The sequence below is a fragment of the Syngnathoides biaculeatus genome, chromosome 4, assembly GCF_019802595.1.
Source record: "Syngnathoides biaculeatus isolate LvHL_M chromosome 4, ASM1980259v1, whole genome shotgun sequence".
NCBI lineage: Eukaryota > Metazoa > Chordata > Actinopteri > Syngnathiformes > Syngnathidae > Syngnathoides > Syngnathoides biaculeatus.
Genome location: NC_084643.1, coordinates 25,904,174 through 25,928,857, shown reverse-complemented (window position 1 = coordinate 25,928,857; position 24,684 = coordinate 25,904,174). Strand labels below are relative to the sequence as shown.

At 41.8% G+C, this 24,684-nt stretch overlaps 1 protein-coding gene across 1 annotated transcript; it reads right to left on the bottom strand.

Moving 5' to 3' along the window:
- Positions 1-1,965: 1,965 nt before the first annotated feature.
- gldc (glycine dehydrogenase (decarboxylating)) lies at positions 1,966-22,703 on the bottom strand. The gene is made up of 25 exons (XM_061818217.1): positions 22,283-22,703; positions 22,136-22,214; positions 17,192-17,327; positions 16,385-16,549; positions 16,218-16,295; positions 15,990-16,137; positions 15,211-15,407; positions 14,848-14,944; positions 14,667-14,772; positions 14,468-14,607; positions 11,501-11,581; positions 11,313-11,410; positions 10,105-10,189; positions 9,994-10,035; positions 9,747-9,889; positions 8,736-8,811; positions 7,101-7,226; positions 5,612-5,761; positions 5,410-5,522; positions 4,283-4,424; positions 4,080-4,191; positions 3,663-3,758; positions 3,404-3,576; positions 3,252-3,332; positions 1,966-2,764 (listed from the first exon to the last, which is right to left on the bottom strand). The coding sequence occupies exons 1-25, from the start codon at positions 22,571-22,573 to the stop codon at positions 2,624-2,626; spliced, it is 3,096 nt and encodes a 1,031-aa protein (XP_061674201.1). The 5' UTR covers positions 22,574-22,703; the 3' UTR covers positions 1,966-2,623.
- Positions 22,704-24,684: the final 1,981 nt, after the last annotated feature.

Here is a 24,684-nt window from a genome sequence, read left to right as displayed (position 1 = left end):
GCATTCATTTGAGCGTACATGCTGTTCGTAAGATTTCCTCTTTCATACAGGGGTACATGATACATTTTGAATATTCCAAGTGTGCAACACAATATATACTACTTATATGGCTTGCAGCGGTGTGGCTGGCTCATCCCGGAAATATGTTTTCCCCATGAAGGAAAACTTATCTGTGGCAACGTTAAACCAGTGATGCAAATTTCCAATCGCTGCAGATTGATGGGCCAGTCATGAAAACAGTCAGGAAACAACGCAACAGTTAAGTCCGGTTCGTCTGCAGCAACTGTCACGCAGCATGTTTGCGAAAGTGGCACCTCACCGGGCCGAAACGCATCTGTCGTACAATCGTGACGTCCATCCTCGACCTACGTTTTACAACCAAGTCGGAGGAGGTTCTGGAAAACAGGGCCATTGTCACCGCTCGGCCTTAAACCAGTACAACGGAAAAGGAAGAAAAGAAGCAGTCAGCTATGTTGTTTATGCAGTGCAGTGTAGTGAGGCGTGCAAAGACACCTACAACGGAGAGACCAATGCAAAAACATGGCACAACAAAGGCGAGCAGTTTCTTTGAGCGTACATGAAGTTTGTGTAATCACAAGTGACTCAAACAGACTTAAATCCAGAAGTCAATAAGTGAGGCCAGGCGAGAGACAAGTTGGATCATAAATGTGGTAGAAAAGAATGTGGAAGGATAGAAACAAGTCTTAATTGGAGGATTCTTTTCCATCTAAAAACAAAGAACTCTGGCTTGGGAAAACTGATGTTAGAGGAGCCAACTCGCAAAGGGAGGTGTCCGCCATCACCTCTTGTCTGTTTACAACAAAGTCCTAACCTCTGCCCTTCACACAATGGGGTCTCTTCAATCTCCTAGCCTTTCCTTAACCTTTGTGGGAAAACTTTTCAAAAACGTGCTTTCTTGAGAACATAGAAAGAGACGGACGGTACATTTAACAATTGATTTAACTCCGCTTTTCTTAACGTTATCATGAACATGGAATACAGGGAGTCCTCGGGTTTAGACGTTCTCGACCTAAGGCGTTTTGACTTTACAACCCCCGTCCCCGGTCCGCCATTTTGTCTGCCTAATGTTTATGCGCCGGGAATATCTTTGCGTTTTTCGCCCCAAAAAGAAAGCTGTCTTTTAGCAATACTTCTGTAACCAAAAGAAAACCCATTACCATGGAAACAAAGCTCAAGATCACAAAAAGATTGGAGAAAGGAGAGACATCAACACCACCCGGGCTTCGGTTGGTCAACAGTGGTCACAATTATTAAAGACAAAGCCTGTATTTTAGCACATTTGAAGGGTTCAGTTCCTATGTCGGATACAATGATCACAAAACAAGATTCTTTGATAGTTGTCGAGATCGAGAGGAGAGACCAGGTTCCTTTGCAATACCTAAGCACAGCCTCCCCTTCTTCTTCTCCATTCACCTCTCAGCAGTAATGCTAAGTACATCATCTTGTTTATTTCAAGGTATTTGTTTTTTATACAAAGTATTCTGACTTAATTCAAAAATCGAGTTAAATCGCTACTGTAGAAACGGATTGTAGACCGAGGACTCCCTGTAGGCTAATGAGTGACGAAATCCAATGTCCGATCATAAATGCTAGAACTGAAGATTTAGCTATGCCTCGGTGTTAAATGGATCCCGGAGAAAAATATGCTAAGTTTGCTTCAGGTGGGGGAAGACCTGCAGAAAGTCAGGATTTAGCACCAGGTCCGGTCTGCTTATTCCACAGTGACCAAATAAGAATTGTTCTTACTCGACTATTTGACGCTGATTGATCGATCAGACTTTTCCTCAAATTCAACTTCCTGAGATTAACATAACCGGATTGCTGGAATGCACCCGTGGGTGATGGAAAATCTGCAAAGACAATTTACATGTCTTTATTTTATTTACAAGTTTGTAAGTGTGAGTGAGTGTGTGTTACTATACTAAAATAAGAAGTCAAAAGAAATACCACCTAAACATGAGTCTCATTTAATTATTTGGTCTTCTTAGCAAAAAAAAAAAAAAAAAATGCATTAGTAAGAAAGTAACCATGGAGCACATGGTTGGAGTCCAGTTAAATTAGAGTAAAATATACTACTTGGTCATTCTGAGCTGTAAATATGAAGAACAAACTAACATCCACTCAAGAAAACACAATGGTGGGGGGACGGATTTTTAAAACTGAGACTATAAAATAACATTAACAAGGCTACAAGAATATTATTTAAGAAGAAAAAAAAACAAGGGAACATCAAGGCAGCAACAATAGAGGCACAAGGAATTTTTGTTTTTGAGAAGTATTGTAAAGTTGTGACGGGATGCAATTGTATTGTTTTTTTTGTTTTTTTTTAAAAGGCAAAAGTTGCACCTTTGGTCCATTGAAAGAGTTGCAAAGAACCCAGATTTGTTACGAATGGAAATGGCGGGGTCGGGGGTAATTCAGGTAGGCTCAGTCCCAATGCGGTGCGGTCCTGCTTAATATGCAACAACTTTGTATTATTGTGATTATTTGTGGACCCCCCCCCCTCCCCCAACAGTTCCTCTTAGGGGTTTTCCTATCATGGCGAGGTGCATCAAAGGCTCAGGGGTGGACGTTGGGTCAGAGCCAAAAGGAGAGAAAGGCTTTAGGAGGAGGCCCGCTTCGCCTCGTAGGGGGACTCGTAGACCTCCATGGGGGGGCAGGTGCACACCAGGTGTTGATCGCCGTAAATGTCGTCGATCCGTGAGATACTCGGCCAGAATTTGGTCTCGGGACGAATGAAGGGCTGCGGGGGGGAAAAAAAAAAAAAGTTTTTCATTTTAGTTGCATTTTGTGTAAACCAGCTAATATGTTACAGCAGTCATTTCTCTAACATTAAAAAATATATTTTCAAAAATGGAATTCTTAGACTTGGTAAGACTTGACATTATGTCTAGAATGGGGGGGGGGGGAGCAGTTTAGGCAAGGCTCACCATTATAAATTTAATCCCCGAAAAATAAATTGCTATTACTCACATTTAATTGTCACACTAAAACCTTAAGTGACAATTTCTTCCACATTTTTCAATTTTCTTTAAATTCCAAAAGTGATTTCGTATTATTTTTAATAAAAAAATTTAAAATATGTTCAAAATTTAATTTGAAATTATTCCTTTCCTATTTGATTATCGATATTTGGAGTGTTATAATCGTAAAAATTTTTAAAAACCAATCCAATCAGATTTATAAATAAAAAACACAAGCGTCCACATGCTTTCGACTCAGCCACTGACCAAGGGGAAGGCGGCAAACTCTCTGGAGTAAGGTCGGTCCCAAGTGGAGGAGGAGACGCAAGCCAATGAGTGAGGAGACATCTGGAAAGAAACACAGGTGAGACGGCGGGCGGGCTCATCCATTACGCTCGCCGCACGGCGGCAACAAGAACCTTGAGCGGATTGACGCGAGAGTCCATCCTGCCCTCCTCGATGTCGGCGATCTCCTGCCGGATGCCGAGCAGGGCGTCGCAGAAGCGGTCCATCTCCGCTTTGTCCTCCGACTCGGTGGGCTCGATCATCAGCGTTCCCGAGACGGGCCACGACATGGTAGGCGCGTGGAACCCTAAAGAAATGAGAATTTCATAAAAACCACAAACGTTTGGGGGGGTTTGCACATTTTTGGAGGTAAAAAGTGGGATGTGAACCAACCGTAATCTTGGAGCCTCTTGGCCACGTCCACAGCCTCCACGTTGGCAGTCTTCTTGAAGGGCCTCACATCCAAAATGAACTCGTGCGCCACGAAGCCTGTTGAAACGTACGCTCGTCTCTCCATTTTCTAACTCTTGCATTGAAAACCAAAAACCGACTTGTACCTATTTGGTGTTTGTGTTCAGGCCAGAGCTGTGTCTAATCAAAAAGTAGTGTTTTGGTGCAATGAAGGGTCCAAGAAAACATACTGAGTTGAAGGGGGAGTGTTTTGCCACCATATTGTGGCATCTATAGGCCATTACAACGACTTTGTGGGTGGGTGCCATTTACTCGCAAACGTTGCCTCTTCCTGGCGGCGCTCGCTCACAAACTTTTGCGGGCGTGATCATCTCTTATTAACTGCACACCCCAATGTACCTTTCGACCCTCTGTAGAGGATCTTGTAGGGGCCTTCCAGCCGCTTGGCCATGTAGTTGGCGTTGAGGATGGCAATCTCTGTGGCATGAACCAAGCCCTTGGCACCCATCATCTTTCGTTCAAAAACACACGACAAGTATGCGCATGAATAATCGGAACATGGAGAATATTACTACTACTGCATATGCTTTTTCAGTGCCGACCTTAATGTAGGCCCAGGAGATGGGCAGGATGGCGCTGGATCCCCACGGCGCGGCGCTGATGGTGCCCAGAGAGCTGCCGCTGTTGACCGAGCTCATGGAGACCACCGGGTGGCTTGGCAGGAATGGTGCCAGGTGGGCTTTCCTGCACAGGGGGAGGGGCAAACCACAGGCTGCTAATGCTAAAGCAAAACTGAAGACGACAGAAAGCCCTTTGAGAATAGAATGTATTCCATGTCCGTGATATCCAGTTCAGGGCACATGTCTAGTACACTCTCTGTCCTTACTAGTAAAACAATTTAGTGCACTAGTAGTAGAATGCCTGTATTATGACATTTCTATAGTCCGGTAGGACACTGACATTCTTGTAGGACAAGCACAGCTGTCAACTAGTGCACCATTTTCCTTTTCTAGTTACATGCAAACAAAAGTTGGAATATTCCATAAAAAGTCCAAGTCCGAGGATGAAGGGCAAGGTTTATAAAACAGTTGTGATGCCGGCCATGATGTACGGATTACAGATGGTGGCACTGAAGAGACAACAGGAAGCAGAACTAAAAGGCGGAAGAAATGAAGATGTTGATTCTCTCTAGAAGTGAGCTCATTAGAGGGACAGCCAAAGTTGGATCTTTTGGAGACAAAACTTCTCCAGACTTCAATGGTTTAGACGCGTTCAGAGGAGAGAGAGTGAGTATATTGGTAGAGGAGTGCTGAGGATGGAGCTGCCAGGCAAAAGGGCGAGAGGAAGACCAAAGAAAAGGTTGATGATGGATGTTGTGCGGGAGGACATGAGGACAGTGGGTGTTAGAGAGGAAGATGCACGAGATAGGCTTAGATGGAAAAACACCCTTTCGAGACAAGCCGAAAGGAAAAGAAGTCAGCGCAAGGTGGTGCTTTGTTGGTCATAGTTGGAAAAAAAAATTTAAAGATCTGAGACTTGACAATGGGACATGACCAAAGTGTAATATTATATCTATGTGTATAAAAATGTAAATGAACAAAATCTGAGCTTTGTAGCTTCCCCCCAAATGTAATGGAAATTTCCAAAAGCAACTATAATTGAATGACATCATGTCATTATTTGTAATTATTCATTCCCCAAGACCGCTATCAGCAAGATTGGGACTTACACTCCGATGGGGCCCATGCCAGGTCCGCCGCCTCCGTGAGGGATGCAGAAGGTTTTGTGCAGGTTCAGGTGAGACACATCGGAGCCATAATCTCCAGGACGACACAGACCCACCTGGAAAAACACCTTTGCTACTTTTACTCATTCGACAAGTATAACATTCAGCACGATAGCTTCATATTTACGAAGATATAAAGACATACCTGGGCGTTCATGTTGGCACCATCCAGGTAGACCTGGCCCCCATTCTGGTGGATGAGGTCGCACACATCCTGGATTTGCTCCTCAAACACACCGAACGTTGACGGGTACGTGATCATCATGGCCGCCAGGTTAGCCTTGTGCTTATCGACCTGGAAGGCGGAGGACGCCGATTAAGAAAAAACAAGCAGGAGTCGATCAGGACAGAATTTGGTCTGTTTTGGGGGGGATTATTAGCTTCAAATACGCTTATTGCATTATTTGCTGAGACATTTTGGGATATTAAGGCTAATAATTGTATTTATTTTTCCCCAAATGGGACGAGAATACTGTTAAAAAGGCTTAAGTACCTATAGATACCACACGATGGCAGCACAGCCCTATTTCTATTATGTGGCAGTTTCACCCGTGTCACAGAACCTCCTTACTGCGGAAGCGTATTGCTGCCACACCCCCAAAAAAAAAAAGTCGCCATCACGTGGTATGTTTCACATTATAATGTGGATGTTTCATGTTATAACAAATGTCTAACGTTATAAAGTGGTTAATTACATGTTATGACATGAATCATTTCATGGAAAAACAATTAATTTCACATTATAACATGAAATGTTTCATGTTATAACGTGAAATGAACCACAATATAACATGTAACTTATCACACTATAACATGAAACATATCACGGGAAAACCTATTAAGTTGTACGTTATAACCTCAAAAGTTGGCGTCAACTTGTTCCAGCCCTGTGATCACTCACATCCTTCCAAGGTGCCGTACAGGAAGACAGAGCTAGAAGTAGACTCTCGTTGAGTGTTGCACAAAACATGGATTTGGAGGGCTTTGAACGGACTCGTGGTGTACCAGAAGATTGCCTTTTACGCATGGAGCAAGAACATCTAAGTGAATCATTTCATTAAATTTATTTATTTTGTATTTTCAACATCATAATGTGAAACGACTCTACGTTATAACATGAAACGGATCAAATAATGTAGAGCATATCATGTTATAACAAAGTTTCACACTACAACATGAAATGAGTTACGTTATAAATTGAAACTTTTCACATTACAACATGAAATGATTCACATTATAACGTGGACTTAACCACACTGTAACGTGAAACATATGTTATAATATATATATATATATATATATAGTTGGGTTTTTTTTTTGTTTTTTTTTTTGGAAGGCAGCAATACGCTTCCGTACCTTCCCCTATTTAAACAGTTCCTTTTTACCAATAAGCAAAAAGAGGGCACCAAAGAGCTACTCTTCAATTAGGGGGGAGCTCTGGCGAATAGCGAAGTGTGACCATGCAGGGGATCACTGTACATTAACAATAGTTAAGGTCTTAATTGGAAAACTGCTGCTAAAAATAAAAGTAATACACAATTTTGTAACTTATATAAATAATGTCAATTTTAAAAAACTGCAAACACTAAAAAATATACATTTTAAAAAGTAATTTAGAAAGGTGGGCAAGATACCAGGGCCTTGAGGTGGACCAGGTCGATGTTGCCGTCTTTATCCACCTCCACCACTTGCACCTTCATGCCCGCCATCTGAGCGCTGGCCGGGTTTGTGCCGTGTGCAGACTTGGGGATCAAACATACCTGCGCCACAAAAAGAGCTTATTAATAGAGATATCAAGATGCCATTTCATCAATTCATCGGGGTTGTCCAGTTCAGCCCTTGATTTAGATGCAACCTACTTTCCTACATTAATTATAACAACAAAAATAAGTTTAAATGCATCATGGAGGTAATTATTTTATCAATTTGGTTTTTGTGCCACTCTAGATTTTTATTTATGATAAACAGAAAAATCATTTCCATCAGTTTTTGTAAGTGGATTTTTTTTTTTTTAAATAAAATCCAGATGTTTCTGTTCTTCGGTATGTTGATCAATTTATTTTGATTTAAAAAAAATATATATATATATATATATATATATATATATATATAATATATATATATATATAAATGCATTTTAAAAAGAAAAATTATCAAATTGAGTGTGTAATTTTGGTCAGCCATTTTAATTTTTGTAAATACAGTAACTTTTAATTGCCTTATTAAGTTGCGAAAAGTCTGATTTTTTTTTTTTTTTCTTAGTGGGCTATTCAAGATTTCCTGTCTTCATACATAAAAAATATACATTCTAATTTTGAATGTGAACAATGTGACAAACATCCAGCAACAGTGACCGCAATGTTTTTTTTATTTGTTTTTTTTTTTGGGTGACCTCAATGGTTAAAAGTCCCGCTGGTCACTAATTGATCTGCTGCCTTATTAGGGCGCGACTCAGTGACATTGCACAATCAAACCAGGGCACTTAGACCTCCGGCTTGGGCAACGTCCACAAATGACACAGAGAAGCAAAAGGCCTCGGCAAAACGTAAATACCAAATATGGAATCTTGTCAATTTGAACTTTGATTCTTTCAAGAACGACTCCCTATCATAGACGTGCACACAAAGACCTTTACAAAAAAAAAAAAAAAAAGGAACAGGCATTGGAGCACAGGTACAAAGAGTCCAGTCAGTCATTCTTTAATCTCTTGGGACTTCTTATCTGAGACTTGTTCTCAAGTTGTGACCAATCGGCAAGTGTGTTAAACAATGATGTCACCGTGACCCATCGTAGCTCAGTGTGTGGAGAAATGTGAGTGATACGGATCAGTCATACGAGAATCTTGCCTTCGGATTGCACGGGGTCTGGCTACATTATAGGATGGATGGATAACAGCCCTCTGAGAGAAACTTTATATAAAATGTGGACCACAGAAAAAATTATTTTGACACCCTTGTTAGTGGGGGTGTCTCACTCTTCTGGGGATTGAGGGGTTGGCGTTGGGTACCTGCAGCCTACTCTGGGTGGTTGGTTTTCAGAGGGTCTCTGTGGGGCTGGTGGAACCCCCCCAAGTGTGGGAGGAGTCCTGTCCAACAAGCCCCTCTCGGATGGTCTCCTGGGCCCAACCCCACCTCTAGATTAGGTGGGGTCCTCAGGCACAGCAATTACACGACAATTCTGACGGTTATTGTACGAACAAAACCTTTCTGCTTGACCTAACAGCCAAACAGTACAAAAAAAAACTAAATAAACTTGCAAAAATGACTTACGCTTCTTGAGTTCTCCCCCTTTGAATTGAGGTAGGCCTTAATGGCTGCCAGCCCAGCATATTCTCCCTGAGCGCCACTGAAACACAAAACAAGACAACATGGTTAAGTACAAACAGACAATACTTAATATACACTTGGCCTGAGCCTACATGAGATATTTAATCACTATGGCCTGCAGAATTCCTCTACCCAACTACTTCCCGTGTATAATGGTCAGTGACATTTTTTTCGTCATAATTACATTTCTATTTCCCTAACTACTGTTTCACCCCATTTCTGGTAATATAATTACTTCATCTTCTGAAAATTATGTGCATTATAAACTAGTCAATTTGCGGCATTCCATACGGCACTCTAGACATTTGCTTTACGAGAAATGCCTTTTTTCCCCTCTTAACTACAAACCCCAACTCTGAAAAAGTTAGGGTTTTGTGTAAAATGTGTAAAAAGGTAGAATACATGATTTGAAAAAACCTTTTCAACCTATGTAGTATAGTATATTTAATTTGATAAAGAGTTAAGGGGGACACATTGCTTGGATGGCAGCCTATGGGGCTCCAAAAACAATATGTACTTTTCCAGATGTGCAAGTTACCCATTCAAGGGGTAAAAAATATACCCTCACACTATCACATGTGGTGTTTTTTTAACTTTACACTGACGGCGATCCGGATGGTCCTTTTTCTCTTTGGCCCGGAGGACACGACATATCATTTCCGTAAACAATTTCAAATGTTGACTCGTCAGACCGCAGGACACTTTTTCCACTTTGTATCGGCCCATCTCAGATGAGCTCGAACCCAGAGAAGCCAGCAGCGTTGCTGATATGAAGCTTTCGCTTTGCATGGTAGTTTTGACTTCGATTCTTTGTAGTGACAAAGGAATAAAAGATCACGAGCATTCGATGTTGGTTTTTGGCCTTTCTGCTTACATGTCGAGATTTCTCCAGATTCTCTGAAACATTTGGTTATATTATGGCCCACAGATGATGAAATCCCATCCTGGGGTCACCTGTTTGGCTGGAAGGAGATCTTGTCGTATCCTGTCACCTCACAGAGGTCCTTTTCCAGCTGCTTGAAGAGCTTCTGGTAGCCTTCGGCCTGCTCCAGAGGCACGAATGGGTGAATGTTGGCAAACTCCCTCCAGGTGATTGGCTAAAGCAAAAATAAATAAATCAAAAATACTTTTGAGCTAAAAGAAAAATATTACATTAAAAAAAAAGCAAGACTTTCTGATTGTTTGTAGATACGAGACTTACCATTAGCTCCGAAGAGCTATTCAGCTTCATGGTGCAGGAACCCTAAACAGACCCCATAATTATTGTTCATAAATATCTTATTTCAAAATGGTAATGCAGTTGAGTTCTCACCAGTGGGATCATGCTGTGCACCAGGGAGATGTCTTTGTTTTCCAAGCGCTTCATATAACGTACAATGTTTGTCTCTGAGTGGTAACTGAGGACAACCCAAAGCAAGATTGTTAGCAACGTGCTAACAATCGTATAAAAGGCTGACTGGGCATGACATGTTTCAGTCCGAGCTACTAAAAGATAAAGACCAAGACTATTATTTATAGCCCCAGTAAAGATAAAAGCCTCCGAGCAAAGACGGGGTAGGTTGAGAAAAGTCCTTGCCTCAGCAGATAAATGTTAACAGAGAACAAGACTGGCAAAACTTGACTTTTGTGGCTAACACTTAACTTTAAAGCAAGTAGGCGGAACAACAAATCTTATTAAATCACACAAGACATCAGGTTAGTATGGAATGCTAGTTCATTACGTGATTCTCTCTCTCACACACACACACACACACCACACACACACACACACACACACACACACAACACACACACACACACACACACACACACACACACAGTCGATATGAACAAATGAAAATCATGACCCTCATTAGGATAATAATTAGAAGCTAACAAGAAGAGCAACGTATCTTGTGAAAGTTTAGAAACCCAACGTGAGGCTCTCACTGCACTCTGAGAGCCAGAATGGGCTCCATTTTCTATGATTGTACAATCACTGCTCCAGGTAGCACAGAATGCTAGTTCATGATGATTAAAATGATTTAGAGAATAAAACTACCTGACTAACTAAATATTATTGGAGGACAAGTCTGATAAAAGTTCACGTTAGCAGCTAACACTCAGCTTCAAAACAACAAACCTTATTAGCTTAACCATGCCATCATGTTAGAGATAACATTGTATTATAGTTCTGTACATGACGCAAAAAAAAAACCTCCAAAAAGCGCTGAAAATACAGACATATGACATACAGTATGTTAATGGCTAAAACTCAAGAGGAACAACAAATCTTGTAAACCCCCATATGCTATCACATTAGAGCTCTAGTAAGCATGGGATACAATAAAATAAAAAGGAATAATATAGAAAATAAAAAAATAAAATAAAAATACCTGTGCTACAAATTATTGTAAAGATAAAAGTTCTCTTTATAGGCGAACTGTCAAAGCACTGGAACAACAAATCTTGTTAAGTCACATATAGTGCCATACAATAGATAAGATGGAATTCTAGTTCATGATGAAAGTAACTCTCCACCTGTTAAAGACCTGGTGCGCCAGATACTTGCTGGTCCTCTTGAAAGGACTTCCCATTATTCCCTTCATCCGCTCGACCATCTTCTCGGCTATCAGCTCCTAAAAAAAATAATTAAAGCACACAGCCCTGGGATTAGCCCAAAGCAACAAAACAGGAGGGGTAGAAACTAAGCATTGTTGTAAACATACAGCAGAGGATTCACAGCCAAAGACCCAGAGCAAGTCGTCCAGGTCTCTTTCCGTCACAGTCTCATCCAGTGATACACCTAACTGCAATGAGCAAAGAAACAAAACAGCAAATATGAAGAACTGACTTTCAGTTTAAGATTTCACATCCATGTCCCGGCTTGGAGCACATTTGAAGAAGTGAGTTTCATTTGTTAAAACTTCACATCTGTGTCTCGGCCTGCCACTTTGCCTTTTCACACAGCCGTTGTACCACCTCCAGACAATTCACAGGCTCAGTTCACAATGTCGTTTTGTGACCATATTTTCAAATCACAGAACTGCAATTCCATCAAAAGAGAACGGGAACATGAAAGTGGAACAGTTACTCCTCAATCTTAATTTTGTGATTTTGACAACACACTGACTGACAAGAGGTCCAGATATGGCAACCTATGACCAACCTTCTACCGATGTAGGGTTATATCTTTGTTTCCTCTACCACAACAGGTGTATCCATGAGAGTTGTCCCACATTCTGAGATCAATCGAACATCCTATCAGGAACCAATCTAGGATCATTTGGCCCCTCCACCACTTTAAATGCGAAGCAAATCAATCAGCCAGTCATATCAAGAAATTTTGCGATTGAAACATAGGGGAAGAGTTTGACATGGTAAGTATTTCCATCTTATCCTTGAGCTGGGTATGCACTTCATAATACTTTATACTGACGCAAAAACGAGAGCCGTGTTTCTAAAGACCATCTTCAGTGCCCCCAACTCCGCCTCACACTTTTGGGAGTCTTTCCACCTCGTAAGAACAATAGAAGACCCCATATGTAATCATTCAGGTATTCTACCAGTTTAAGGTAACTAAATAAGTCCCTTATCCCTAGTATGGTCTAATGTTTTAGGTTATACGAAAATGTACAAGTTGGGGAAACAAGGGTGCCTCCCTAGTATACTAAAACCATCTTGAGCTTTGGTCCTCATTAATTTTCCAATCCATGAGAGTCTTCAATCCATCTAGAACCAATGAAAATTCGACCAGTAAACTTCTGTTGGATTATTTTGACATTTCACCAAATCAAATCAATTCCTTATCCCAAGTATGGTCATAAGTTCTCTAGTCACACACCCTAGTTCTCCACCATCTTTATTCCCTCATTCTTAGGTAAGGTCACGGGTTTTGGGTTACTCTACATAACTTAAAGGACTTTTTATATTGATTGACTAACACACCAGAAATGTGTCCTTTTTGGTATGACAATTGGGAGTCGCCCGTCAAGTTTGAGAATTTAACTTTGGCCAAGTACCTCTAGTAACAGACTTTACTGGTACCATTCCTCCAGTTTATTGGGTTTGTTTCAGGATGGTTTGTAAACTGTTCTGGGATGAAGTTTTCTGGGCGTGTCAGACTGAGAAGAGAGCTGAAAAGTAGGACTGTCTGGTCTGGGAATGGCTCAGTCCCTCAATGGAAGTGAAGAGGTAAGTCTTGGTTACCCTAACTGGAACTGTTAAATATAAAACCCAGATAGTGGACATGCATGAGTCTGTAACTGCAACACAAACTCATTAATCCGCTTTAGATTGAAACTCAAGAATCACCTGCCTTTTCACTTGAACATTTCCCTTATCATTTGTTATTTTACAGTAATTGTTGTTTTATGTTGTTTCATTTTTATCGTATTGCTTGATTTATTAATCATGTTTGTGGAGTGACTTTGAGTGGTTTGAAAAGCACCTACAGTCCCCTCCCAAATTATTGGAACAGCAAGGTCAATTCCTTTCTTTTTGTTGAATACAATTTGGGTTTCAGATCAAAAGATGAATATGTGACAAAGGTTCAGAATTCCAGATTTTATTTAATTTGTCACTTCCATCTCATCTTCAGGACTTGAAATGCGTGACAATGTTTTTTCAGGCATCAGAATTCATTTTGCTGCTACCATCCCGAGTGACATCATCAATAAAGACTAATGTGCCTGTTCCAGAAGCAGCCATATTCTGCTAAACCATGACACGACCTCCACCATGCTCCACAGATGAGCTTGTGTGTTTTGGATGATAAGCAGATCCTTTCTTTCTCCATACTTTGGCCTTTGCATCACTTTGGTAGAGGTTAATCGTCGTCTCTACAGTCCAGAAAACTTTGTTCCAATCTGGCCTTAGAATTCTTTTGCAGCTTGTGATATGACCTCTAAATGTCTGTTCTCACAGTCATCTTCAAACAGTGCAGTGTAACACCTTCACCGCTACCCTGCGGAGGTTGGTAAACCATTTTGTCTGGCAATTTGAAGGAAAAAAAATGCATCCAAACTAATGAGGACAAGCTTCATTGTGCAAGAACACAGTGAGGCAAAGTACACTGCCAACACAACAAAGGACTTCATCAGGAGTAAAAAGCAGGTCTTTGACTAGCCTAGTCAATCACTGGACCTTAACCAAATAGAGCATGTATTCTACCTCTTGAAGAGGACACTGAAGGGAGAAACCCCCAGGAAAAAAAACAAGACCGGAAAAAAGTATTGGGATGAGGAAAACCATTTCAAATGAAGAATGCGACAGTCTCGTGAAGTCAATGGTTCCAGGCTTTGTGCACTTATTGCAAGTAAGGGTTATGGCACCAAATATTAAATGTTATTTGTTTTAAGTCAATTTAATCGTGTGTTCCAATATGTTTGTGCACTTCAAAAGTTGGTGGCTTCAAACAACAGTTGCTCTATCCCGAGTGGTTTACCACGTTTAGATGCAAAAACCATGAAATAAAATCTAGAATTCTGAACATTTGTCTCATATTCATCTTTGGATCTGAAATTCAAATGTCTTCAGTATACAATCAAAACAAAGGAGTTGACCTTGCTGTTCAAATAAGTTTGGACACGACTGTATAGATAAAATGAGTTGTTAGTAATAGTGCTAGAGAAAGAAAATGGATGATACAGTGATAACCCTGGACTCTAAATAGCCAAAACACATGAAGTCCTCACCACTCCATCAGCGTAGACCCTGAGGTTGATACTCCTCTGCGCAGCTCTCTCCAGGATGTCCTTGGCTGCCACGCCACAGGTGATCTTCAGTGTGTCAAAGAACATCTCGCTGTGCAGGCGGTGTCCTGCTCTCTTCAGACCTGCACCACAACAATGACTTCATCGTCGGGTTTGCGCTCACATGGTGCAAGGACCTTACCCTCGGCGAGTAGAAGAGTGGCGTTGTGCGTCCTCTCGGCAATGTGTTTGAGTCCTTGTGGGCCGTGGTACAGTGCGAACATGGCGGCCATATTCGCCAGCAGGGCCTGGTTGTCGGAAAATGAGTCCACTTGGGATGCAGTGGGATATTTTTGTGAGGTGTTTGGGTTCTGAAGTCCTACCTGAGCTGTGCAGATGTTGCTAGTGGCTTTGTCTCTGCGGATGTGCTGCTCCCTGGTCTGAAGTGCAAGCCGAAATACTTCCTTTCCTGCAGCATCCCTTACAAAAATAAATAAATGTGTATGTGCGTGTGCGCACTTAATGTAAGTTTTTAACTAGAACACCTACATAACATGCACCTCTATTAAAAAGTTAGGGATAATCAGCTTTCCGGTGAAATTTGTGGCTTAACCTAAAATTTGACCTTCTAAATGTTTTAATGCACACATCCAACTGTTGGTATTTCAGGACTTTTGGTAGAAGTTTCAGCAGACAGCTCAATATCCCTCACCTTTTGTCATTTTTATGAAGTCTCGACATCCTACCTGGTGACGCCGACCATCCTGCCGGGCATCATTCGAACCAGGTTTTCTTTGACAGAAAAGAAGGCAGCGTGAGGACCCCCGTAGCAAAGAGGTACGCCAAACCTTTGGGAGCTTCCAAGCGCAATGTCCACCCCGAACTCCCCGGGGGGACGCAGTATGCACAGTGCCAGCAGATCTGTCGCGCAACAAGCCAGGGCCTAGACCAAAAAAAAAAAAAAAATTGGTGGGAAACGGCAAAGCCATCATTGAACTGATCATTTTAAAGACTGAAAAACAATCGTGGAGAACACGGCGGGCAGGGGCTCTTTTGTTGGTCATAGTAAGGAAATATTTTACTCTCGAGACAAGTGAGAGCTAGTGCAGCCAAGTGGAGACTCTTAAGTGTGTCCAGTATCCATTGTAAGCATAAAACTATTTTGCCATTTTCATGCCATTTTCGAAAGCTACTATACTTTAAATCAAGCCAGCAATTAATTTCCTGTACAACAGTTCCTCATTAGGGTCACAGGTTAGTTGGAGTTCATCCCTGTTAACTTTGGGTGAGAGGAAGGGTACCCTGGACTGGGTAGGGCACTTACTGCATAGACAAACAACCGTTGATACAACTTGGAACATTCAATCAACCCAACATGGGATTAAACAGAGCAACTGGAGAAAACCTATTCAACGACAGTGAGAACATTCAAACTCCACACAGAGATTCATAACAAGGACTTCAACTTTTAAACACAGGTGCTGATGACTCGTCCACCATTTTATTGACATTTTCATAGTCTCACCCCTCCCTTGTGGGCCCGATCCACAAGGGCCGTGAAGTCCTCCACCCTGCCGTCAGTGTCCGGGTACTGGAACAGAACACCGCTGATGTCTTTCTTGCTGAAGTCCATCTCATGGGGTGGCTTCAGTATAGTACTCACACCGATGTAGCTGGAACATCAGAGACACACGGGCGCTCATGTTTGATATGTCGTTCAAGACGTTTGAGAGACATTTATTTGTGACTCTACTTGGCTCTAGTCTGCACCACCGCAATGGTCTGAGGGTGACAGCGAGGGTCGATGTAGAAGACTCTTCTTTTGTTCTGTCTGAATAAAGAAGATGACAAAGAAAGCCAAAACTGTCACGGAGAGTTGGGATCCCTCCCTTGCCGTTAACGTATGACGTGTATTCATACCTGTGGCAGAGCTGCATGGCTTCGGCGGCAGCCGTGCCCTCGTCTAGCAGCGAGGCATTGGCCATAGGAAGGCCTGTGATGTCGCAGATCATGGTCTGGTAGTTAAGGAGAGATTCCAGGCGGCCTTGGGACACCTCAGGCTGGTAAGGTGTGTACTGAGTCACCCTGAGGATGACAAATACAAAGGGACTTGAGGACACCTAAGGGAAGTACCGTTCAACCCTCGCTGATGATCAGGTGGAAGTGTGCTTTAAGGCTGGCTGTCAGCATCGGACTCCGGACTATGAATTTCTGGCTGATTCACTTCGGTGCAAGTCATCCGAGTAAACTTAGGTAATGACTATGTGGAGTTTGCATGTTCTCCCCATGTCTGCGTGGGTTTTCTCCGGGCACTCCAGTTTCCTCCCACATCCCCAAAACATGCAACATTAATTGGACACTCTAAATTGCCCTTAGGTGTAATTGTGAGTGCAACTGTTGTTTGTCTCTATGTGCCCTGCGATTGGGTGGCAACCAGTTCAGGGCGTACCCAGCCTCCTGCCCGTTAACAGCTCGGATAAGCTCCGGCATTCTCGCGACCCTCGTGAGGATAAGCGGCTAAGAAAATTGATGCATGTTTTACGTTAACAAAAAAATAAATAATTGGCCGAGTGGGTTCCTAAAAGTCCAGCAGAGAATATGCACTGACTCACTTTGTCACAAGTCAGAAAACTGAAGTCACAAGGTGGCTTCCTGTCATTCGAATTCATAAGAGCAGAGCGATCAAAAGCTTGTGGTTGGTCAGCAGATTAGAGGTCTTTCGCTCACCAGCCTGCATTCTCCAGGAGATTCCTCTGAATGGGTGGTGGCACAGAGCAGTTGTAGTAACCCATGCCGATGTAGGAACGCCAAACTTTGTTCTTAGACGCAATCTTGTGCAGCGACTCCAGCACTTCGTTCTCACCTGGAAGAGCCCAAGCACAAATGTATAGCATCAAATGAAAGTTGCTGAGCTGGGAAAAGTAAAACAAAATCAACATCTTGCTTGTGACAAACAAGCCACAGAGAGTGTGAGTGACAAAAGATCCGTAACAGAGGTTCTGATAGGAAGCAGGGATCCACAGCGAGTACCGATACTTGACAACGACATGAAGTCTTCCATGGAAAAAAAAAAAAACGTTTTCAAATAAATATCCTGTATTGTTCAAAAACAAAAAATTAACTTGACCATGGCATGCATTTCACTCTTTATAGTAACAATGGACCATTGCTGACATTTTACCCTCCATTTGTAACAAAAGGCATTGCACTTGTGAGGTACCGTATCTCAGTCTGAACATGAGGGGGCACAATGCAAATGAAAGAGCAGGATAAGAACATAGACTCTGGTAAATATCAACAAAGGATGACGTTTTTGGTAGATATAAACAAAGACATTTGACCTCTATGTGTTGACTACAAAAGGGAGTAAAAAGAAGTAGACTGCTTCTTGAGAATATCCATCCACCCATTCATTTTCTGAGCCGCTTATCCTCACTAGGGTCACAGGAGTGCTGGAGTCTATCCCGGCTATCATCGGGCAGGAGGAGAGATACACCCATAACTACAAATACAGAGGTACACTGTTGGTATCGGTGCATCACTTGCGATTAGCAGTCTTTGCCTTTCATAAATTTCTTTCAACAAACTGCGGTGAGGGAACACAGTGTTGTGTGAAATGTCCAACTAACATCCCATCACTACGGTATTCTGGCTGTTGCGGCTCGGATAAGACATCCAAAAGGCAGAAAAATAACACCCCCCCCCAGCCCCTTTCTGTGTGGTGACCATTATCCATAACAGCAACTGAGAACAGACTTTAAATTCAAGCTTAACAGGCCATGACAAAGTTGCCAAGGTTGACATAAGCAATTGTTTCAACCAAGCAGAAGGTTCAATAGACCTGATGAAACATTTCAGCATTTCGCAAACCTTTGCTGTGCAGAAAAATCCTGAATACAAGTAACCCCCTTAAAATACTCCAAAGCAGTGGTCCCCAACTACAGGTTCCTTATCCATGGGATATTGGGTACTAAACCACAAAGAGAAAATAGAACATGAGTTTATTTTGAAAATCAGGTCCATCTTCCTTCAGTATATCTCTGGACACATGTGGAATGGCTCGTCTTGGTCATGTGTCATGTGACTCTTTTCAAAGAAAATGTCCACAAGCAAACAAAAAGGAGTGAAACAAATACGAGTACACCATCCTGGGAAAGGGGGAAAGGCCAATTGATGAGACAGAAGAAGACAATACAACTTCCACAGAAAAGCTTCTTTTCAAGGGCATTATTGAAAATGCAAGTACAGCTCAGTATATCGCAACAGGTGACTCTCACGCAGCAAGATGCTTTGTGGAATATGAGGCAACAGGCTCCCAAATGATGTAATAAAGCATTCAAAACGGCTCAGCGCAGAGAATATTTTCCAACATCCTTTCTCTGTGAAGTAAAATTTACTGCGATGACGCAATTACTTATTAGAGATAAGTAACACATTTCGGCTGTTGTAGTCTCCGGTTAACCCAAGATGGGGCCCGGTTTTTTGGATAGCAACAAGTGCAGGGCTTCCACTAATTACAACAACTACATTTGGAGTAACAGTGAGCTGTATGGTTATTACAGGACATCTGTCAAAATATTGCTTTTTATTCAATGAATCTGTGGCGCAAAAAGGGTCGGGGACCGGAATGCTAAGGTCACCAGAAGCCCCGCTTGAACGCTAAAGTTCAGAAAGATTCACTTTGAAGGCTCCCAAATGATTTCCGGTGGGTTGCCGGAAAAGGAAATCTTGCCGTCTGCATTACATGATATTTAACCAAACTGCCTCAAGTGAAACTTTTCAGTTGAAACTTGTTAAACTGGCTTTCCCCTCACCAGTTTGAGCCACTTTGTTGATCACGAGTCAACACGCGGCAGTCACGTCACACCACTCCTCTGCTTTATGCCAAATTATTCCGACGAGCGCCACTCTAAGCGCCAGAACTAATGAGATCAAGAAACGCAGAAGCAGATTTGAATGTAGGAAAAAGGAAAGAGGACAAAATTTTGTTTCCAAACATCCAGAAGAGCTGGATTCATACAGCATGCTTCTATCCCACCCCCCACCCTCCTCATTTAACGAGAGCTGTGCCAAAGCAACCGCTGAGATTCCTCCGGTTGCCTAGCAACGCTGAGGAATGGGACAATGGCACCCCATCTGAACTACTACTGAGAAAGGGAAGACCCCCCCCAAAAAAATAGATACACTGCAGAAATGCAAAAATGTGCACAGTGAAGAAATCTTATTTGTATGCTACAAATACACAGTCAACGTGTTTTGAATTTAGTACCTGACGCTTAGCTGAGGAGGCCTTGACTTAATCCACCTTGTAATACAACAGTTGCAAAGAAAAGTGGAGATGGGGGGGGTGATACATTTTTGGAATTAAAGGTAGTGACTGAAATATTGCAATTTGGAAGCTTTCCATGGTGATTTCATGGAAATGTATTATATTCAAGCAAAATTAAATTTGTTTAGGCACAAGCAGACCGATGTGAAAATAGAGAACTCTCCTACCTTATTTGCTGAGGGAAAATTTAATACCTTGATTGCAACATTTTTTTTTTTTACCTGAGCGGCTCAAATTTTGGCTCACAATTTTAAAACGTATTAGTGTCTGCAAATGCAGCTTTAATAGTTTCAGTTGGAAAAATGGTGTTGTTGAGGGCCAGCACTCAGGACATGGGAGGATGAATTTGACTTCTGATTGGTCAAAGAATGTCAGGTTTTCAAATGTAAACATGGGCAAACAACTGATTCTGACTGCCATGGACAGATTAGAGTAACATGGCAACCCAGTGTCTTAAATCTGATTGGACCCAAAAAAAAAAAATTATATATATATATATATATATATATATATATATATATATATAAAATAAAATACAATTTAAACAGCTCCATGTTAATCAAGCAAACCATGATGAAATCAAGGGAATAGCCTGTTGGGAAGTCGTGAAATTTCATAAAAAATACAGAATTTCATTTTTAGCAGTGTGTCGAGGGTGGGAGGGTGGGGGGTTTGAGGGGGGCGCTCCATTGTTGTCCCGTATGTTGGCTTTTCTACAAAGCCTCAGAAAAGCTGAAGCGGCACAAAAACAGCAGCGACCAAGCCTTCTCGGTCCCGACCAATCGAATGCCGCCTCTTGGCAGGTGATTCCGGCAAACTTAGTTAATGATTCCCGCCGCTGTTTATGGTCTACCCCCCCCCCCCCCCCAAAAAAAAAATGGCTATTTGTGTCAGCACTCGTGCGAGCTCATTAGTAAATCATCAAGCTTGGATGGTGGTGAGTTATTAGGTACACAATTGCGCAAAGTAAAAGATGATTATGGTTAGTGCCCTCTGAACATGCCAATCATTTTAATAAGTCAAGACTGAGCCAAAAATATAAAACATACACATCCAGTTATTGACAGTAATGTGAAACTGGTGTTACGCTTCAGCCATTTAAAAATTAAGAAATATAATCACTTCTATGGGAACCAGCACGTAAAGTATTCATCAATAGCATATTCATTAACTCAGACGGCAACTCTCATCGACTTGGATAAAATAAAACTCGCTTCATCTAAAAAGTGTTTTGCTCTGTTCAGGTGTTTTATTTTAATATTTATTTGAACATTTGTTTTGGTTTCATCGAGGGATGTACCACGATGGCTTTATTCAAGATCAGTACAAGTACTTACATTTGATGACTCGCTGGTACAGAATATCAATACGTGATAATGCCATTATCCCCATTTGAATAAATATCATCTTTGTCATCAGACAGGTAATATTATTGTTTCATTTTTGCTAATAATTGCGATCTTTACATGTCATGATGCAGCAAATATTTTAATATATTTATACTTTGTAATATTTCTAATCCTTGAAAGGAAAAAAATCCTAAAGATTTCTATATATTCCATGTATTTATTTTAGGCTGGATGGTCTTTGCTTAGCATGGTTCTGTATACTATTACTTTTGAAAGATTATTTATAGAAGTTTTATTCACTTTGTCTGTCGTCCTAGTCTAAATATCAATATTTTTTATTAACTTTTTCCATGACTTGATGTTCTTTGCCATAGAGCAAATGATTTTATTAATTTATACACTAAGTTTTGCTACAAGCGGAAATCGAAACCTATTTTGATGTATTTATATTTTGCCTTGGAGCGTAAATATATATTAAAATAATTCAAAGGGGACATTTAAATGTCTCTGCTGTGTGTCACACAATATAGTGTATACTTAACTACGACCAATATAAAATTGGTATAGAATTGTGTGCTTTATTTATATCAGCATCTTTGTAAAAGCACCCCCCCCCCCAAGGGTCTGTTATGATTTAACTGGTTTAAACTGGAGTTGAATGTTTGTTTCTGTTTTTCAGGGAGCATTTTGCTTCAATGTGCAGTGTGACAAGACCACAGTGTGTTCGGGGGTGGGGATGGGGGGGGGGGCTGAATGGGGCAGATTACATCCATCCATGTCACCTTATTAGGAGCCTCTTCGGCTGTGATGTAATGTGACCGCTGGAACCAGATTGAACTGGACTTGGGACCTGGGCGAGAAACTTTGCACTCGGCATAGCATGATTTTTATTGTCGTCATTATTAAGATACGATTCCAAATACGTTCAATGGAAAGCCTGCACCCTCACTAAATGTTGTGCGAGGAAAATGCGCGATCGGGATGCCAACTTACACACGGGGTCGTCCAGCTTCATGCTCTGCCTCATGCGGATGGACGATGGCACGGTGTTCTCAATCAGCTGTTCGATGGACTAAAGAGAAAACGGCTTTTACATGGAGATCACCAAGAAGTGTGACAGTAGTTTTTGTGTGTTTTCACCTCCAGTCCCAGCGCGTCCAGCATGTCGCGCTTCTCGCGTTCACCTGGCCCGATGTGCCGCTCGGCGAAGTCGTCGTGCCGAGGCAGGATCTCCTCGATGCGCCGGGAGCACCCGACCGCCGAGGTCCGAACGCCCCGCGTTGCTAGGGACGCCCCCGGCCCGGAGCTCCGGCACCCGGCGGCTCTCCACCACTCGCGGGTGCCGGCGACCGCGCACGTCCGGTTCGGCGCCCCCAACGCCCCCGCCGCTTTGGCCGAGATGATGGCCCACGACTTGGCGCAGCGTTGCATTTTTCGCTTTGGAATAAATTAAATTAGAATTTTTTTTAAAAAAAAGTTGGAGAAGGCCGGCAGTGTGGCGCGATGCCCACAAGGAGAGCCTCCACCGTTGCTGCTGTTGCTGCTGCTGCAGCTGCCGGACTACTTCAGAGTTTATACCAGTGCACACAGTTGCACGGGACGGAGCCAATCAGAGCGCGGAGGACCAGTGACGTCACGACGAGCCCAAGTTAAACAGCTGGTCAACTTCCTCACGTGATCTACCAAATTTTACCTCTGGATTTTGTTCCTGAAATTTTTACCCAGAAGGGCGTTTCACTTTCCAACATGAGGCCAGTATAAGAAAGGTGCCCCACAAAAAAACAAACAAAAAAAAGTCTCAACAACCAATATTGGTTCAGGCAAAGAGACCTGAAAAGACACAAGACAGCCATTTTGATTTGAAATTACCCCTCAAAGGTCGTCTCAATAGCACCATCTGGAATTTTTTTTGAAAATTTAGCCCACAAAGCCAGTGTAACTGAACAACCTGATATTTGCTAAACGTGACTATCATAACTAGGCGTTTCTATCCCATTTCGGGGGTTGCCGAAACATCCCTAAAATGAATCCCAGCACTCCTAAAATTTGAGGCATCCCATCTCCCTAATTTTAAAAACTATGTCATTTTTAAGTGTAAACTTAGTTTTAGCATATTTCAACAGAAATACTCCCTCTTCCATTGACTCAAAAATGGTTTGGTCCACCAAGAGTGTCCATCATTAATCAGGAAATGGGGCACATTTATTAACATCAACAATGTGCAACACACTTATCAGTACAAGTTCTTGTTTTATTGCATTTAACCGTAGTTCATGAAGTTAGGTAGCATTTTGCTGTCATTTGTTTTCTAGCTATGGGAAACAATTCAAATGGTCAGACAGTAACTGTCCTCTGTATGAATTGGATTGAGAGACATTAGGCGAGTCACATGTGATATTAAAAATAGAATCCACGATTTAAAAAAAAAATGGCCCACAAGCCACTACTAGAGGAGATAACTCAATGAGGATTAACCCAATTCTTCCAATATCTTGCTGTTTGTCAGTATCTTCTATTTTTGTATTTAGTGAATGCTCTTCATTTCCCGCACAGTCCCAGTACAGTCTTCTTGGGTATGGCACACATTTCTTCTTCTCTGCAGATCCTCTACATGTTGGATGGTCAGAGTCGGTGGACAGACATTTTTAGGTCTTTCCAGGGATGCTCAATTGGATTCAAATCTGAGCTCTGGATGGACCGGTCCAGGACATTCACAAGCTGTTCCTGAAGCCACTCCTTTGTTATCTTGGCTGTGTGCTTTGGGTCATTCTCATGGTGGAAGGTGAATCGACTCCCTACAAACTCCAAATGGGTTGCCATGAGCCTTTTAGTGAGAAGTGTCTTCTGTCTCTCCAGTCTACCGTAAAGGCCTGATTAGTGGAGTGCATTAGCAATGGTTGACCTTCTGGATGGTTCTTCTGTCCCCACAAGGAAACACTGTAACTCTACCTTAGTGACTTTGGAGTTCTTTTTCATATCTCTGACCAAGGCCCATCTGCCCCGATTACTCAGCTCAGTCGGACAGCCGTACCGAGGAAGAGTCCTGGTCGTTCCAAAAATCTTCCATTTCCAAATAATGGAGACCACATTGCTTTTTGGGACCTTCACTGCTGCTGAAATTCTTTTGTATCATTTCCCACATTTACCATGACACAATCTAGATTTGGAGGTCTTCAGACAATTTCCATGACTTTATTGCTTGTTTTCTGCTCTGATAAATGAGGTGTGTGCCATTCCAAATGATGTTCAATAGCGAATGAATAATGAATTTACCACTGGTGGACCTGAGCTTGTCGAAGCATGTTAAAGGTGATCAGTGGAAATCAGATGCACTAATGGTGAAGTTTTGGAAAAGGGTGTGAATAGTAATGTACCCATTATTTTAAATGTATATATATATATATATTTTAATACATTTGCAAATCTGAAAATGTGTTTTTTCTTTGTCTTCATGGGAAGATTTCTGATTTTTTTTTTTTTTTTTTTTTAAAGAATAGGCCCCAGCGACCCACGACCCTGACATGTATCAATTTTCAACACCA

Bases quoted from the DNA above. Each gene is read 5' to 3' on its own strand.
- gldc (XM_061818217.1), bottom strand. From the start codon at position 22,573: ATGCAACGCTGCGCCAAGTCGTGGGCCATCATCTCGGCCAAAGCGGCG. The intron at 16,550-17,191 runs GTGAGCGAAAGA...TGTCATCCTCAG, and splicing joins CTCCTGGAGAATGCAGGCTG to GGTGACTCAGTACACACCTT. The intron at 9,890-9,993 runs GTAAGTCTCGTA...TTTTTGCTTTAG, and splicing joins ATAGCTCTTCGGAGCTAATG to CCAATCACCTGGAGGGAGTT.